Source organism: Plectrocnemia conspersa, unplaced genomic scaffold (genome assembly GCF_051122295.1).
Source record: "Plectrocnemia conspersa isolate PC_06_02 unplaced genomic scaffold, ASM5112229v1 ptg000002l, whole genome shotgun sequence".
Lineage (NCBI taxonomy): Eukaryota > Metazoa > Arthropoda > Insecta > Trichoptera > Polycentropodidae > Plectrocnemia > Plectrocnemia conspersa.
In genome coordinates this window covers 21250918-21266068 of record NW_028277166.1, presented here as the reverse complement: position 1 = coordinate 21266068, position 15151 = coordinate 21250918, and the positions used below count along the sequence as shown (strand labels likewise).

The 15151-nt window shown below is 29.4% G+C and overlaps 3 protein-coding genes across 4 annotated transcripts; all 3 read left to right on the top strand.

The window, feature by feature from the left end:
* On the top strand, positions 1-4057 carry LOC148238059 (cytochrome P450 6j1-like). 2 transcript variants are annotated; one of them, XM_088181270.1, is made up of 10 exons: positions 1-693; positions 765-894; positions 1637-1849; positions 1913-2106; positions 2202-2335; positions 2676-2770; positions 2838-2964; positions 3423-3689; positions 3761-3966; positions 4002-4057. In XM_088181270.1, exons 1-9 carry the CDS (start codon positions 473-475, stop codon positions 3931-3933), a joined length of 1554 nt encoding a protein of 517 aa, XP_088037396.1. In that variant the 5' UTR covers positions 1-472; the 3' UTR covers positions 3934-3966; positions 4002-4057. The 2 variants fall into 2 exon arrangements, with proteins under 2 accessions (XP_088037396.1, XP_088037395.1); XM_088181269.1 differs by having other exon boundaries at positions 3761-4057.
* A 691-nt stretch (positions 4058-4748) lies between these two features.
* Positions 4749-10310, top strand: LOC148238058 (cytochrome P450 6j1-like). The gene is made up of 9 exons (XM_088181271.1): positions 4749-5406; positions 5478-5607; positions 7909-8121; positions 8186-8379; positions 8475-8608; positions 8948-9042; positions 9110-9236; positions 9691-9957; positions 10029-10310. Exons 1-9 carry the CDS (start codon positions 5186-5188, stop codon positions 10199-10201), a joined length of 1554 nt encoding a protein of 517 aa, XP_088037397.1. The 5' UTR covers positions 4749-5185; the 3' UTR covers positions 10202-10310.
* A 1577-nt stretch (positions 10311-11887) lies between these two features.
* On the top strand, positions 11888-14769 carry LOC148238057 (tRNA (uracil-5-)-methyltransferase homolog A). The gene is made up of 11 exons (XM_088181252.1): positions 11888-12067; positions 12144-12314; positions 12376-12528; positions 12593-12913; positions 12985-13122; positions 13499-13614; positions 13686-13794; positions 13857-13979; positions 14042-14234; positions 14300-14520; positions 14583-14769. Exons 1-11 carry the CDS (start codon positions 11945-11947, stop codon positions 14757-14759), a joined length of 1845 nt encoding a protein of 614 aa, XP_088037378.1. The 5' UTR covers positions 11888-11944; the 3' UTR covers positions 14760-14769.
* Positions 14770-15151: the final 382 nt, after the last annotated feature.

Here is a 15151-nt window from a genome sequence, read left to right as displayed (position 1 = left end):
ATGTCCCAACACGGACATAGCACTATTAGAAGAATAGGGCAAACCAATGATATAATATAATGATTATATAAAAATGTATCTATTTCTGCACAAATTGATTGTTTGGTTGATGGTGCGACGAGCGCAAACATGCTGGCTGCGATGACAGTAAAGGGACGAGATCGCGACTATAGAATTCGCAGATAAAAATAATAAAAAATCATGAAGAAGGTTTGTGATATAAATACACATATATATTACGAAATCGCTGTGGTACTTTATGAAAATCAAAATCGATTCTTCTCTACGAATCAATTGGACTGTCACCCTGGCTCTATTGAAACGATATATGTAGTGACATAATAGTAATAAAAATAAGCACTAAGTAAGTATAGAAAACGAATTATAACCATGAACATAGACAAGGCCCTGATAAAAGGTAATCTATTCAATCATAATCAATGGAGACAATCTAGTTGAGATCTGCCAGCAAATGCTTCAATTGCCTAACGGCAGTGGTGTTGACAAAATGTGGTTCTCGTTTCTGTTTGTTTGTGCTTTGTTGTTTTTGTTTTACATTTACAACTCTCGCAACAATGGCTACTGGACGAAAAGAAAAGTTCTTCACGAAACACCGAAATTCTTTTGGGGAAATTTCTGGGACGTTATGACGGGTCGAAAGCACTTCGGTGTACTATACTCAGATCTATACAAGTACATATTGTGTTATAATTTATAAAACATAATAAATTTATTAAATCATTGAGTATTTACAAATGTTTTAGAAAATTCTCCGACGCTTCTTACATTGGATACTTCAAACTGGGACAGCCAGCGATTATATTGAGAGATCCGGAATTGATCAGGAACATCTTAGTAAAAGATTTTCAATCTTTTGCTAATAATGATTTTGAGGTAAGAGTTATGGAAATAATACAATATAATTATAAACATTAGCAATTAAAAAAAGTATAAATACTCTCGCTATGGAAAATTCTTGTTGATTATTACACAAGTTCTGTCACTAAAATAATTTCTTAATAAACTTAGATGGTCTTGTCTAATAACTATAATATTTTCAAGCTGCTATTAATACAAATAGTTGCAATATTAAAAGATGTTTTTTACAAATAGAAATTAACATATTATGCCTAAATATTCCATTATTGCCAGATTCATGAAACACAAGACGTTATCAATTCCTTATCAAATCTTCAAAACACAAAATAGCACAGTGATTCAAATAATAGTTATATATCTGCATCAGCATTATCGATATTGAGATTAAACGATGAATCGAAAAATCTTCTTTATAACTTGTATCTGTAAACTTGCTTTTATACTAACTTGATAAATATGTTCTCTAAAATCAGTGCCATACTAAGGGTATTACTTTCATCATTTACCCAGTTACTAAAATAAATAATAACAATTTTAATTTGCATAACCTTTCTATATTACTGTTATAAAATCTCGTCAACTTACAATAAGAAAATATAAAATAATTTTGGCTGATTTTGTACGATTAGTCTATTAGTTGTTTATTTGCTTTCATAAATAGTAAAGAAACTATAAAATGTGGATATGCCTGGTTATGTCATAATTAAATACAAAATACATAAAAGTCTTTTGATTGATGGCTATAATTCCTTTTCAGGTAGATAAACATTTAGATCCAATCATATGCGAAAATCTTTTTATACAAACCGGCGAAGAATGGAAGAAAAATAGAAGTCAATGGTCAGCAGGTTTGACCAGCAGCAAATTGAAAGCTATGTATGAACAAGTCAACCAAAAATGCGATGTCATGCTAGATTATATAAAAAAATGCAACGAAGAAAAAAAATCTCCCCCGTTCGATGTCAAAATGGTAATCTAATTTAAAACCATTTTAGTTTATTCATAGATTAATAATAACATGTAAATTATTCAGCTTTCTTCAAGATTTTTCACTGACGTCATAGTAAACTCTGTTTTTGGACTGAAGATCAATTCATTCGATACCAAAGATGGCGATAATGTTTATTTTAAGATTGCCAATTCATTTTTCATTCCATCTTTTTGGGAAGGCATGAAGACGCTCTTGTACACACTTGCTCCTGGTTTGGTCAGACTTTTTAAGCTTAAGTGAGTACCACAGTGTAGTAGACAGGTTGCTTATTTATTTACCACCCTTATAATAAATATTATTTTATATAAATTGTACTAAATATATTTCACAGGTTTGTTTCAAAAGAAACCGAAAACGAATTAGTGATAATTGCTCAGAAGATTATGGAAAGTAGAAAGCACACTGATTTACAAAAGAACAATCCATTTGATTCAATTCTTTATAACGAAATCAAATCAAACACACGTAAATATATATGTTGTCTATAGTCGATATCAGACGTTTCATACTTACTTATTTTTTAGTAAAATACAGTAAACTATTGTTCATAAAATATTTATATTTTTGACTGATCATATGTATTAGTAACATTTGTTTTAGTATTGTACATATCTTTATTTCATTTTGCTCCATGTCCGTCTTAAGTGTATAAGTATTTGTATATTTGCTCTATATTTCTGCATATATAGACACATGATTAACATACTAAGTGGACAAGTTTCATATTGATTCTTAACATCGCGTATCTTTTAAAATAATAGCATAAATACATTATGAATAATTAACATAAATTGTATAATTTTAGCAATTTCCCGAAACAGAGTGGCTGGTCTTGTTTTCAACTTCTTGATAGATGCAACAGAGACATCAGCTGGTGTAGCAGGTTTTATATTATATGCGGTAAGATTTATTCGTTATAATATTAAGAGTTTTGTGACATATCTATAATGAAAAATAAATATACTAGATAGCAGCAAATCCTCATATTCAACAAAAACTTAGAGAAGAAATTAAAAATGCCGATAAAAACGAGAATGGCAATATACCATATGAAGAGATACACGCAATGCCTTACATGGAAATGGTATTCGCTGGTAAGACAACTATTGTTTTTGGATACGTTGGTTTACTATAGGTGACTAGATTTCCAAAGCTTTAATATTCAAGACCAACGCATAACATTTTAGTACTAGATACTGAAATGTGTTGCAATCTGATTCTCTCGATATTCTTTGGAGCCGGGCCTTTTTGGTTCGTCTCTGTGTTATTATTGTCTAATAATCATTATTAAACAAGAACAGACAATATATTTAAGTCCTTTGAATTCATTAAAAATCGGAGTGTTGTTATCGTTATGCATATTTTCGCCGATGTCCATTAACGGAATCAATAGTGCCAAAACGAATAAATTGATGGACCGTACTTTAACAAAATAGAATCGGTCCGGATATCTTTCTGTCTCAATTATAGATAGTGATGCTGGGAGATGTCAATACTAATCGTTTTATATTTATACTTGTATTTATAATAATTTAATTATATTAACTTTTAGAAACTATGCGTTTATATCCGCCTGCATTGGCACTACAAAGAATTTGCACAAAAGAATACACCCTTCCTCCTAGCTATCCAGGATCTGAACCCTTGAAAGTTGAATTAGGCACTCCAGTCACAGTTCCAATTTATGGATTGCATATGGATCCACAATACTTTCCGAATCCAGATAAATTCGACCCTGAAAGGTTTAACGAAGAAAACAAAAGGAACATTACAAAGTTTACTAACCTACCGTTCGGAGAAGGTCCTCGCATTTGTATAGGTATAATAATATTTTTATTACTGATTCTTGTTTTTTAAGTTATTTCATTTAAAACAATTTTTCTGTTCCAGGGTTCCGTTTCGCGGCTAACCAGATTAAGTGTCAAATAGCTGGTATTCTGAAGAGATACGAAATGAGATTGGCGCCGCAGATGGTAGGAAAACCAATCGAGATAGATCCAAATATACTTGTTTATAGAAATACCGGTGGTTTGTGGCTCACTTTCCATGAGTTAAAAGAGTAATATTTTTAATATATTGAGTTTTGCAGTTATTTTCAAAAAATAAATAAAAATAAATTATAATATAATTTTATTAACATAAATATAAAGTAAATGACTAACTACGTTGATATCATCTAAGAACAAATGTTTTTTTATTTTTATCTTTATTCAACAATTTCCCGTTGAATCAGAATCATTTTATTCAGTTAGTTGGTATGTTGGTGTTGCTGTAAGGCTGAAGATTGGTAAAACTGGTCGATTTGTCATTTACAATGCGGCAATTCATTTTCATTATCATTATCAATGTGTTAGGGCCAAGCCAAGCGTGCTCTCTGTCGCCGCTTTGTCGTTATTCCCGCTTCATTCGTCGCTCTGAATACCTTTGCGTCCTACATACAATTAAATAGATTGATTGAAAGTTATAATGGGGTGCTCAATCTTCTGCCCAACGATCGCTCGATACCACTCGCTCGCACCTAACCTGTCCAACAGATTTGGTACAAGCGAGATATTATATTAATGTTATAATATTTTTCTAAATTCATATGATCGTCTCATATTTTAATTCTGATCGTCCAATATTTTTATTCTAAACAAATAATATTTATTCTGACCCTAAATAATATAATTAGGACCCCATTTATTACTTTATTTCTGATCGTCCTATATTTTAATTCTGGCTATTGATATTTTTATTCTAACCATTTGATGTTTATTCTGTAAGAAAATATATATTTTTACACATCTTATCTTATTAATTTGAACTTCAAAATTCAAACATTCAATATAATCTTTATATATAATTTATATAACTAACAAACAAGCTTTGTTTTATAGATAAATATTAATCAACATATTGAAAAATTGATTAGAATAGTTACATAATATTTCGATTATAAATAAACACCTGTACAGTGAACATATTTACGTGTATTGAATTAAGGAATAATTATAATTATGTTCATATTACTTTACATTACTTCAATATTAGTAAACATACATTTTTTTACTATAATAATTGAACTGTAAATATTAGAAATAAAATAAAATAAGAAACGATATCGCTATCAAAATCGATTCTTCTCTGCGAATCAATTGGACTGTCACCCTGGCTCTATTGAAACTATATATGTAGTGACATAATAGTAATAAAAATAAGTACTAAGTATGTATAGAAAGCGAATTATAACCATGATTATAGACAAGGCCATGATAAAAAATAATCTATTCGATTATAATCAATGGAGACAATCAAGTTGAGATCTGCCAGCAAATGCATCAATTGCCTAACGGCAGTGGTGTTGACGAAATGTGGTTCACGGTTCTGTTTGTTTGTGCTTTGTTGTTTTTGTTTTACATTTACAACTCTCGCAACAATGGCTACTGGACGAAAAGAAAAGTTCAACACGAAACACCGAAATTCTTTTGGGGAAATTTCTGGGATATTATGACTGGTCGGAAGCACTTCGGTGTACTATTCTCTGATCTATACAAGTACATATTGTGTTATAATTTATAAAACATAATATATATATGAAATCATTGAGTATTTACAAATGTTTTAGGAAATTCTCAGATGCTTCCTACATTGGATACTTCAAACTGGGACAGCCTGCGATTATATTGAGAGATCCGGAATTGATCAGGAACATCTTAGTAAAAGATTTTCAATATTTTGCTAATAATGATTTTGAGGTAAGAGTTATGGAAATAATATAATTATAAACATTAGCAATTAAAAAATGTATAAATACTCTCGTTATGGAAAATTTTTGATGATTATTACACAAGTTCTGTCACTAAGATAATTTCTTAATAAACTTAGATAGTCTTGTCTAATAACTATAATATTTTCGGGCTGCTATTAATACAAATAGTTGCAATATTAAAAGATTTTTGTACAAATAGAAATAAACATATTATGCCTAAATATTCCATTATTGCCAGATCATGAAACACAAGACGTTATCAATTCCTTAACAAATCATCCATTATTAGTCAAGGAGCTATAAAAAGAGGAAGAAAGACGATTTCCTTCCAATTCTCTGATTATATATAATTGCACATATTCGATAAGTAAATTGTTTTACAATTTTTCAATACACAAAATAACACAGTGATTCAATCATTTTTTATATCTGCATCAGTATTATCAACATTGAGATTAAACGATGAATCGTAAAATCTTCTTTACAATTTTAATCTGTAAACTTGATTTTATATTCATTATTTAACAACAAAATATTTATTGATATGAAATTAAATTTCAGATGAAAGGAGTTATTGTAAAGATTATCACGTATTTAAACGAAATAATTCAAAGTCAAAGTTTTAACTGATACACTTGATTTACCATTTGACTTGTTCATTTAAATTGTATCTTCAAAGCATAAGAAAGTTTTGTGATATAAGCCTATTCTTGCCATATAAACAAACTTTGTAGCAGAATAGCCAGCGAAGCTCGTTGTAACATAATATAATACATTTTTTTCCAAATATCACTGAGAAATAAAGTAGACTGCCAATTATATCTTTATACCATAAATACAATTGATTTTAAAACGTTTTCTAGTTTTAGTTTTGCTACATGGCCCTCTGATGAATAATTTAGTGATTGCTTTAAGATTTCACTAAATTTTCTGTAAATATTCCACAACAATTTTTTAGTGAAAGTTCATACTTTGTATTAACGAAGTATTAACTTTCTTGTTATTATAAAAATATGAAACATAGCTTATTATAAATATATTCTCCAAAATCAGTTCAATAATAAGTGCATTACTTCCATCAGTTCTCTAGGAACTAAAATAAATAATAACAGCTATGAATAAATAATTACTACTTTATTAGATTATTTGCTTTATCAATGAAACCATCTTTTACTATATATAAAAATACTTTATCGCTTCTAAAAATATAATTTTAATAACCTTGGAAATAAATTTACAAGTTTTATATAATTATTAAAGCTTATCAAGTCATGTGAATTGTTTTATAACGTCGTTCAATATTATATTCTTTGAAATTTCGATATATTTCCTATTTTTTGTTAAATAAAATATAATTAAAAAATTGATTGAATAAAATACATTTTAAGAATAATGGTAATTTTTCAAGTTTTTGATATGATTGAATTGGATCGTATTTAGATAAACTCAAATATAAAGTAATCAAGACTACAGTAGTAGATAACTGATTTAATCGAAGTTCAGGAGCAATCATGTGACCAGTAGTGCGCCATTTTTATTTTCGATTTTATTTTAGACCGATGGATAGATGCTTTTTAATTTTCAATGTAGTTGTAATGCAATTATTTGTAAGATTTGCCCTTATGCTTGTTTATTATTATTATTATTATTACAAAATTTTATGAAACGTTGGTTTTAATATTAACTTTATTTATATGAATTTAATGAGAGGTATGCGTTTCATGCAAAGAATTCATGACTTCTTTTATGTCCAAATATGTAATACTATACTTCATCCTCATCACGTGTTAGCTATCCGGCAGTCGCTAAAAGACTGATAGAGTACGCGATCTGCGTTACGTCGCTTGGCATTCAATCTGACGATTATTGAGGATGTCTCATGTCCAGCTGGCGTCACAGAAATAAATATAAATGATGATATTATAATTTTATTTTGCTATTTTACTTGTATTAGATTGTTGTTTTATATTTATTGTCAAATAAATTTCGTTGAATTTTGCAACTTCAAGTTTTTTGGAACCCATGGTATGCGTATCATTGATGTGACCAAACATTGACCTCTGGTCGGTTGTTTTAATTTGTATAACCGTGATATATTATATAACTGATATAATATCACGTAACCTTACAATAAAAAAATATAAAATTTGGCTAATTTTGTACGATTGGTCAAATAGTTGTTCATTTGCTCTCATAAATAGTAAAGAAACCATAAAACGTGGTTATGTCATAATTAAAAACAAAATACATAAAAGTTTTTTGATTAATCGTTTTATTTCCTTTTCAGGTAGATAAACATTTAGATCCAATCTTATGCGAAAATCTTTTCATACAAACCGGTGAAGAATGGAAGAAAAACAGAAGTCAATGGTCAGCAGGTTTGACCAGCAGCAAATTGAAAGCTATGTATGAACAAGTCAACCAAAAATGCGATGTTATGCTAGATTATATAAAAAAATGCAACGAAGAAAAAAAATCTCCTCCGTTCGATGTCAAAATGGTAATCTAATTTAAAACCATTTTAAGTTTAGTCATAGATTAATAATAACATGTGAATTATTCAGCTTTCTTCAAGATTTTTCACTGACGTCATAGTAAACTCTGTCTTTGGGCTGAAGATTAATTCATTCGATACCAAAGATGGCGATAATGTTTATTTTAAGATTACCAATTCATTTTTCGTTCCATCTTTTTGGGAAGGCATGAAGACGCTCTTGTACACACTTGCTCCTGGTTTGGTCAGCATTTTTAAGCTTAAGTGAGTACAACAGTGTAGTAGACAGGTCGCTTATTTATTAACAAACCTTTTAATAAATAACATTTTATATAAATTGTATTAAATATATTACACAGGTTTGTCTCAAAAGAAACCGAAAACGAATTAGTAATAATTGCTCAGAAGATTTTGGAAAGTAGAAAGCACACTGATTTACAAAAGAACAATCCCTTTGATTCAATTCTTTACAACGACTACAAAGCAAACATACGTAAATATATATGTTGTCTATAGTCGATATCAGACATTTCATACTTACTTTTTTTTAGTAAAATACAGTAAACTATTGTTAATAAAATATTTATATTTTTGTATGTACGTATTAGGAATGTTTGTTTTAGTTTTGGGCATATCTTCATTTGATTTAGCTCCTTGTCTGTTTTAGCTGTACAAGTTGTTGTTTTTTTGCTCTATATTTCTGCATATACAGACACATGATTAACATATTAAGTGGACAAGTCTGATATTGATTCTTAGCATTGCGTATCTTTATTATTTATAATAGCATAAATGTAATTATGAATAATTAACATAAATTGTATAATTTTAGCTATTTCCCGAAACAGAGTGGCTGGTCTTGTTTTCAACTTCTTGATAGACGCAACAGAGACATCAGCTGGTGTAGCAGGTTTTATATTATATGCGGTAAGATTTATTCGTTATATAATTAAGAGTCTTGTGACATATCTAAAACTAAAAATAAATATACTAGATAGCAGCAAATTCTCATATTCAACAAAAACTTAGAGAAGAAATTAAAAATGTCGATAAAAACGAGAATGGCAATATACCATATGAAGAGATACACGCAATGCCCTACATGGAAATGGTATTTGCTGGTAAGACAACTATTGTTTTTGGATACGTTGGCTTACTATAGGTGACTAGATTTCCACAGCTTTAATATTCAAAAAATTTCGTAGTGTACTCTATAGTACCGAAATGTTATGTGTTGCAATCTGATTCTCTCGATATTCTTTGGAGCCGGGCCTTTATAGTTCGAATCTGTGTTATTCTTGTCTAATAATCATTATTCAACAAGAACAGACAATTGCATCCCTCTAATTTATTAAGATTCGGAGTGTTGTTATCGTTGTGCATATTCACGCCGATATCCATTAACGGAACAATAGCGCCAAAACGAATAAATTGATGGACCGTACTTTAACAAAATAGAATCGGTCCGGATATCTTTCTGTCTCCATTATAGATAGTGATGCTGGGAGATCATCAATACTAATCGTTTTATATTTATAATTGTATTTATAATAATTTAATTATATTAACTTTTAGAAACCATGCGTTTATATCCGCCTGCATTGTCACTACAAAGAATTTGCACAAAAGAATACACCCTTCCTCCTAGCTATCCAGGATCTGAACCCTTGAAAGTTGAATTAGGCACTCCAGTCACAGTTCCAATTTATGGATTGCATATGGATCCACAATACTTTCCGAATCCAGATAAATTCGACCCTGAAAGGTTTAACGAAGAAAACAAAAGGAACATTACAAAGTTTACTAACCTACCATTCGGAGAAGGTCCTCGCATTTGTATAGGTATAATAATATTATTATTACTGATTCTGGTTTTTTAAGTTATTCCATTTAAAACAATTTTCCTGTTCCAGGGTTCCGTTTCGCGGCTAACCAAATTAAGTGTCAAATAGCTGGTATTCTAAAAAGATACGAAATAAGATTGGCTCCGCAGATGGTAGGAAAACCAATTAAGATAGATCCAAGTATATTTGTTTATAGAAATATTGGTGGCTTGTGGCTCACTTTCCACGAGTTAAAAGAGTAATAATTTTAATATATCGAGTTATAAAATTATTTTCAATAAATAAATAAAAATGTATTATAATATAATTTTATTAACATAAATAAAAAGTAAATGACTAACTACGTTGATATATTATAAGAACAAATGGATTTTTATTTTCATATCTATTTTCCAATTTCCCGTTGAAGTAGGCGAATTTTTTTTACATGTTATGAGTTTACAGAAATATTTTAAAATAAAAAAAATAAATATATATTTGACGGGAGCCAAAAACGTCTAAATATATTCTTTCCTTCCTTATGAATTGTTTTCAAATTTCCTTAAAAGTTGTTGATTTCTTATGGGTTAATAACGATGTTTGGTCGTATAGAGAAATCTTAGAATTTTTATTTCTTGTACTGATAATTAAACGAAATATAAAAGCGTAATTTTGTCGGTATTTTTCCAATAATTGATTTATTACATTAAGAAAATAAAGTAGATGATTTATTTGCGTAACTGATTAAAACAATTACATAGCCTCTATTTTTTCGGTCAGAATATAAGCGGCTAGAATAAATATTAGATGGTTATAAAATATATTAATTGCTCGATATTCATATTAAATGTTTTGAATTTAAATTAGACTGGTCAAAATTTATATTAAATGCTAAGAATCGTTTTTTTAAGAAGTTGACAATAGTGTGTTGTTATTGCCGTAATGTTGAAGATAGGTACAAATGGTCGATTAGTCATTCGCATGTCGGCAGAAAATTATCACTATCAAAGTATTTTAGGACCAACTTGTTCGGCTGGGCTAGCAAAATTGTCAGATATCAACACAATAAGTCAAGCGTGCTCTCCACGGCCGTTCTGTCGTTATTCGCGCTTCCTTCGTCGCTCTAAATACCTTCGCTTCCCACATACAATTAAATAGATTTGTTGCAGATTCGTTATGAGTTATTCATGGGCTTCTCAATGTTACGTCCTATATTTTTATTCTGACCGTTCGCTATTTTTATTACAACCAATTATTTATTCTTACACTGAATAATATTTTAATTCTTATCGTCCATTTATTATTTTAATTCTGATCGTCCTATATTTTATTCCGACTATATGATATTTTTATTCTAACCATTTGATATGTATTCTGACCTTGAATAATATTATATAATTATGACCAGTCTGTAAAAAAATTCTGTTTGAGATTTGATTTTTATTCTGACCTAAAGTTTTTAATTTTAAAATTAAATTAAATTTCTGACTATTTAAATTGTTGGCAAAAAATACTACATGATAATGGCATAACTAGAAAAAAGCAAGAAAATAAATAAAATAAAAACTTCGAAGATTATTTCTTTTAAAATTATATTTTTAGTGTGTTGGTAAACGCGCAGAGAAAACTCTTAAAATATCTTGGTCGGGAAAAAATTCCAACGACTCCACAGCGTTTTTCTGTGGAACGTATCTTCCGCATAAAAAGAGATCAGAGTGTACATTGGCTCTTCATTACCCCCAAATTATAAATTTCTCCGTATTTGAAGGTAATTTACTTTGATTTATAGACCTTAAAATAGTATTATACAGTTTTAATCAAATAATATGGTCAAGTAAATTTATTTAAATTTTATTACAGTATTTGAATAAGTTATAATAATTTATTAGCCCTAATTTTTATTTTATCAAATTTTATTACAGATTTTGGCTGTTTTGTTATTTGTTAAGACCTTCTCCAGCAGCGCGAAGTGTCATATCTGTCAATTTGAACCGCTTGATATAGATATGGCTGCAGAAGACGAGACGAAGAAAGATTTAGATGAATTCTCATATTTAGAAACTGGGGGTTTCTCCTCCGAGAATTTTAAAGTCGAAGTGAAAAATTTGCCAAAGTATTTTGGAATTAGCGTAAGACTCATGCTTTATATTGACATAACCTCAAAAATATACGCACCTTACTGATTAGTGTTGTTGTTTACATTAGGAATTTCGCAAATTGCTTAATACGAAGTTGTCGTTGAATCCCATCAAAGTAAAGCCGCCTTTTAGAAATGGAAATTGGTTGTTTATTTCATTTCCCAATGATGAAGAAAGGAAAAAAGCTGTAACTGCACTCGACGGGTATCAATGGAAAGGAAACACTTTAAAATGCTTCGTAAGTATGAATTTTAATTATAATTTATATGAATGTGACTACATTTTTATCGATGTATTAGAACTCCAAGCCTGCTCCGGATCCACTGGTTAGAAAAAGAAAATTTGATAATGACAATCAAAATAAAGATTCGAAAAAGATCGATTTAAGACCTCAAGAAGACAGGATTAAAGATACTGCTACGCCTCTTTGGACGATGCCATATGATAAACAAGTATTATTTTTAATTATATTTGTTACTTATTTTTAAATAAAAAAATTAATCTTGTGAATTTCAGATTGAAATGAAGCAAAAGAAAATGCGAGATGTGTTGGTGAAAATCGGCTCAGAAATCTGGAAAGTGAATCACCCGTTAAGAGGCTATATAAAGGAGAAGCAGAAATTATACAATGGACTTATTTGCGATTATTTACCGATTAAAACGGCTGAGAAGATTGAAGGTTATAGAAACAAGTGCGAATTCACAATAGGAACTGATTTAGAGACAAACTTGCCAACTGTGGGTTTCAGGCTTGCGACTTATGTTAGCGGTCATATTGGTGTGGCTCCCGTAGAAGACCTTTGTCACATATCGTCCGAGATGAAGAAAGCCGTTTTGGTATTTATTCGACTACTTTAACGTAATATTGATAATACATTTAATATAAAAACATTTGTTATTAAAAATAGCTGTTCCAAGGGTTTATTCGTTCGAGTAATTTGAAGGTTTATTCGCCAGAAGATCATAGTGGTCATTGGAAGCAATTGACTGTTAGGCAATCGGCGCTAAACAATGATTTGATGTTTATCATCAGTATAAATCCACAGGTATTGAAAATTAATTCGCACTTTTTTAGGTTAATTCTAATATAAAATTCTATCCTTAAATCAGTTACATTATTATTCCCTCCCTCCCCAAAGATGTTATTTTTAAAATATAGTCGAGTTTATTTTCAAAATAATAAAATTCTTTGAATGCAGGAGTCGTATTTAAAGTAGTATTTAAAAATATGATGTTTCGGCGCCGCTTGAATGAGTGTTTTCAATAAAATTTCAAAATCGACTAAATTTTAAAAATGAGACATCTTGGAAGAAAACTAACGACTTCAGTTTGTTATGTAAATGCTTAAATATTTAAGAAAACATTTCTTGGATTAGTATATAAAGCCGATGACTGCTTTTTAACATATCTTATTTATTTAAGGATTTAGAAGAAAGTCAACTGGATGAACTCAAAAAATCAATTGTTAAATATCTTATTGATGACAATGTTGATAAAAGCAATATTCAATCAATTTATTTCGTGTGCTTAAATAAAGGGTATTTTATTTAATTATCTATAAAGAAGCTTATTTTAATTATTTTTATATACAAATCTATTTTACTTCTAGCAATGTGAGAGAACCACCACCAAAAATGGATCATCTATACGGTGAAACTCATATTTACGACGTCATTCATGGACTCAAGTTTAGAATATCTCCGCAAGCTTTCTTTCAAGTAATTATAATTTAGTTAAAAATATATACAAGATCAAGTAATAATTAAAAAAAAATTAACAGGTCAACACTAAAGCAGCTGAAATTCTGTATCAAACTGCAATTGATATGTCACATTTAGAGGCAAAATCGACAGTATTTGATATATGTTGCGGTACCGGAACTATTGGATTATGCTTCGCCAAAGTATAAATAATTTAAATATTCACAAAAAAATACTGATAATCTTTAACTACATATTGTTTTAGCATTGTGATCAAGTATTGGGCCTAGAAATCGTTCCTGAAGCTGTCATCGATGCAAAAGCAAACGCCATCGCTAACGACATCAAAAATGCTGAGTTTTACACCGGTAAAGCAGAAGATATACTCTCGACTGTCGTCGCCAGAAGTAGAAATGACGATATAGTAGCTATTGTTGATCCACCAAGATCTGGTTTACGTATGTATAATATAATCATATACTTAGAGTAATATTTTAAAATTTATATTTCATTTATAAATCAGATATGAGAGCTGTGGTTCAATTGCGGCGTATGAGGAATATCAAAAAGCTGGTTTATATTTCGTGCGATCCGTCAGCGGCTTTGAAAAATTTTGTAGATTTAGGTAAAGCTCCTTCGAAGACCATGCATGGGGATCCGTTTATTTTGACGAAAGCGGTAGCTGTGGATATGTTTCCGTATACTAATCATACTGAATTAGTTTTATCCTTTGAACGAATGAAGGTATTTCAATTGTTAGATGATTTCATTATATGCATATTATTAAAATGATTTATTATGTTTAGAAAGCAGAAACTGTAAGTGAAACAGCAAATATTGATAAATTAAAAACTGAAGTTGCAAAAATTGATGCTAATGAAGTGGATGTTATACCGAAAACGGAAGACGAAAATGTAACATCAATCGATGTTATCAAAACTGATAAGGAAGAGTTGGACAATAATGATACAGTCAAACATTAATTAATTAAGATAATTGTTAATATTTTTATAAAAATATTGAATTTTTAATAAAATATTTTTAAAAGCTTACTAATTTTATTTATAGATTATAATAATTAATTCATCTGCTATACAATATTTGTAAAAAATACTAGTCTTGAGACAAAAGTTAGAACAAATACGTTGATTAGCAAAAAATACTGGTTTTGTGTTTTTCTAATGATTCGGATGTGTGAATTAAAAATACATTTTCCTATTAAACGTGACATTGAAAGCACAACAACTAATAGAGACAGATGGACTAGAATCAATATCAGAGATAACTTGTTGACATAATTTTAAAAAAATGGATTACACGAGCAAAATATGCAAAATTCCCAAGAAAACTTCTCTATTTAAAGTAACGTTTAACC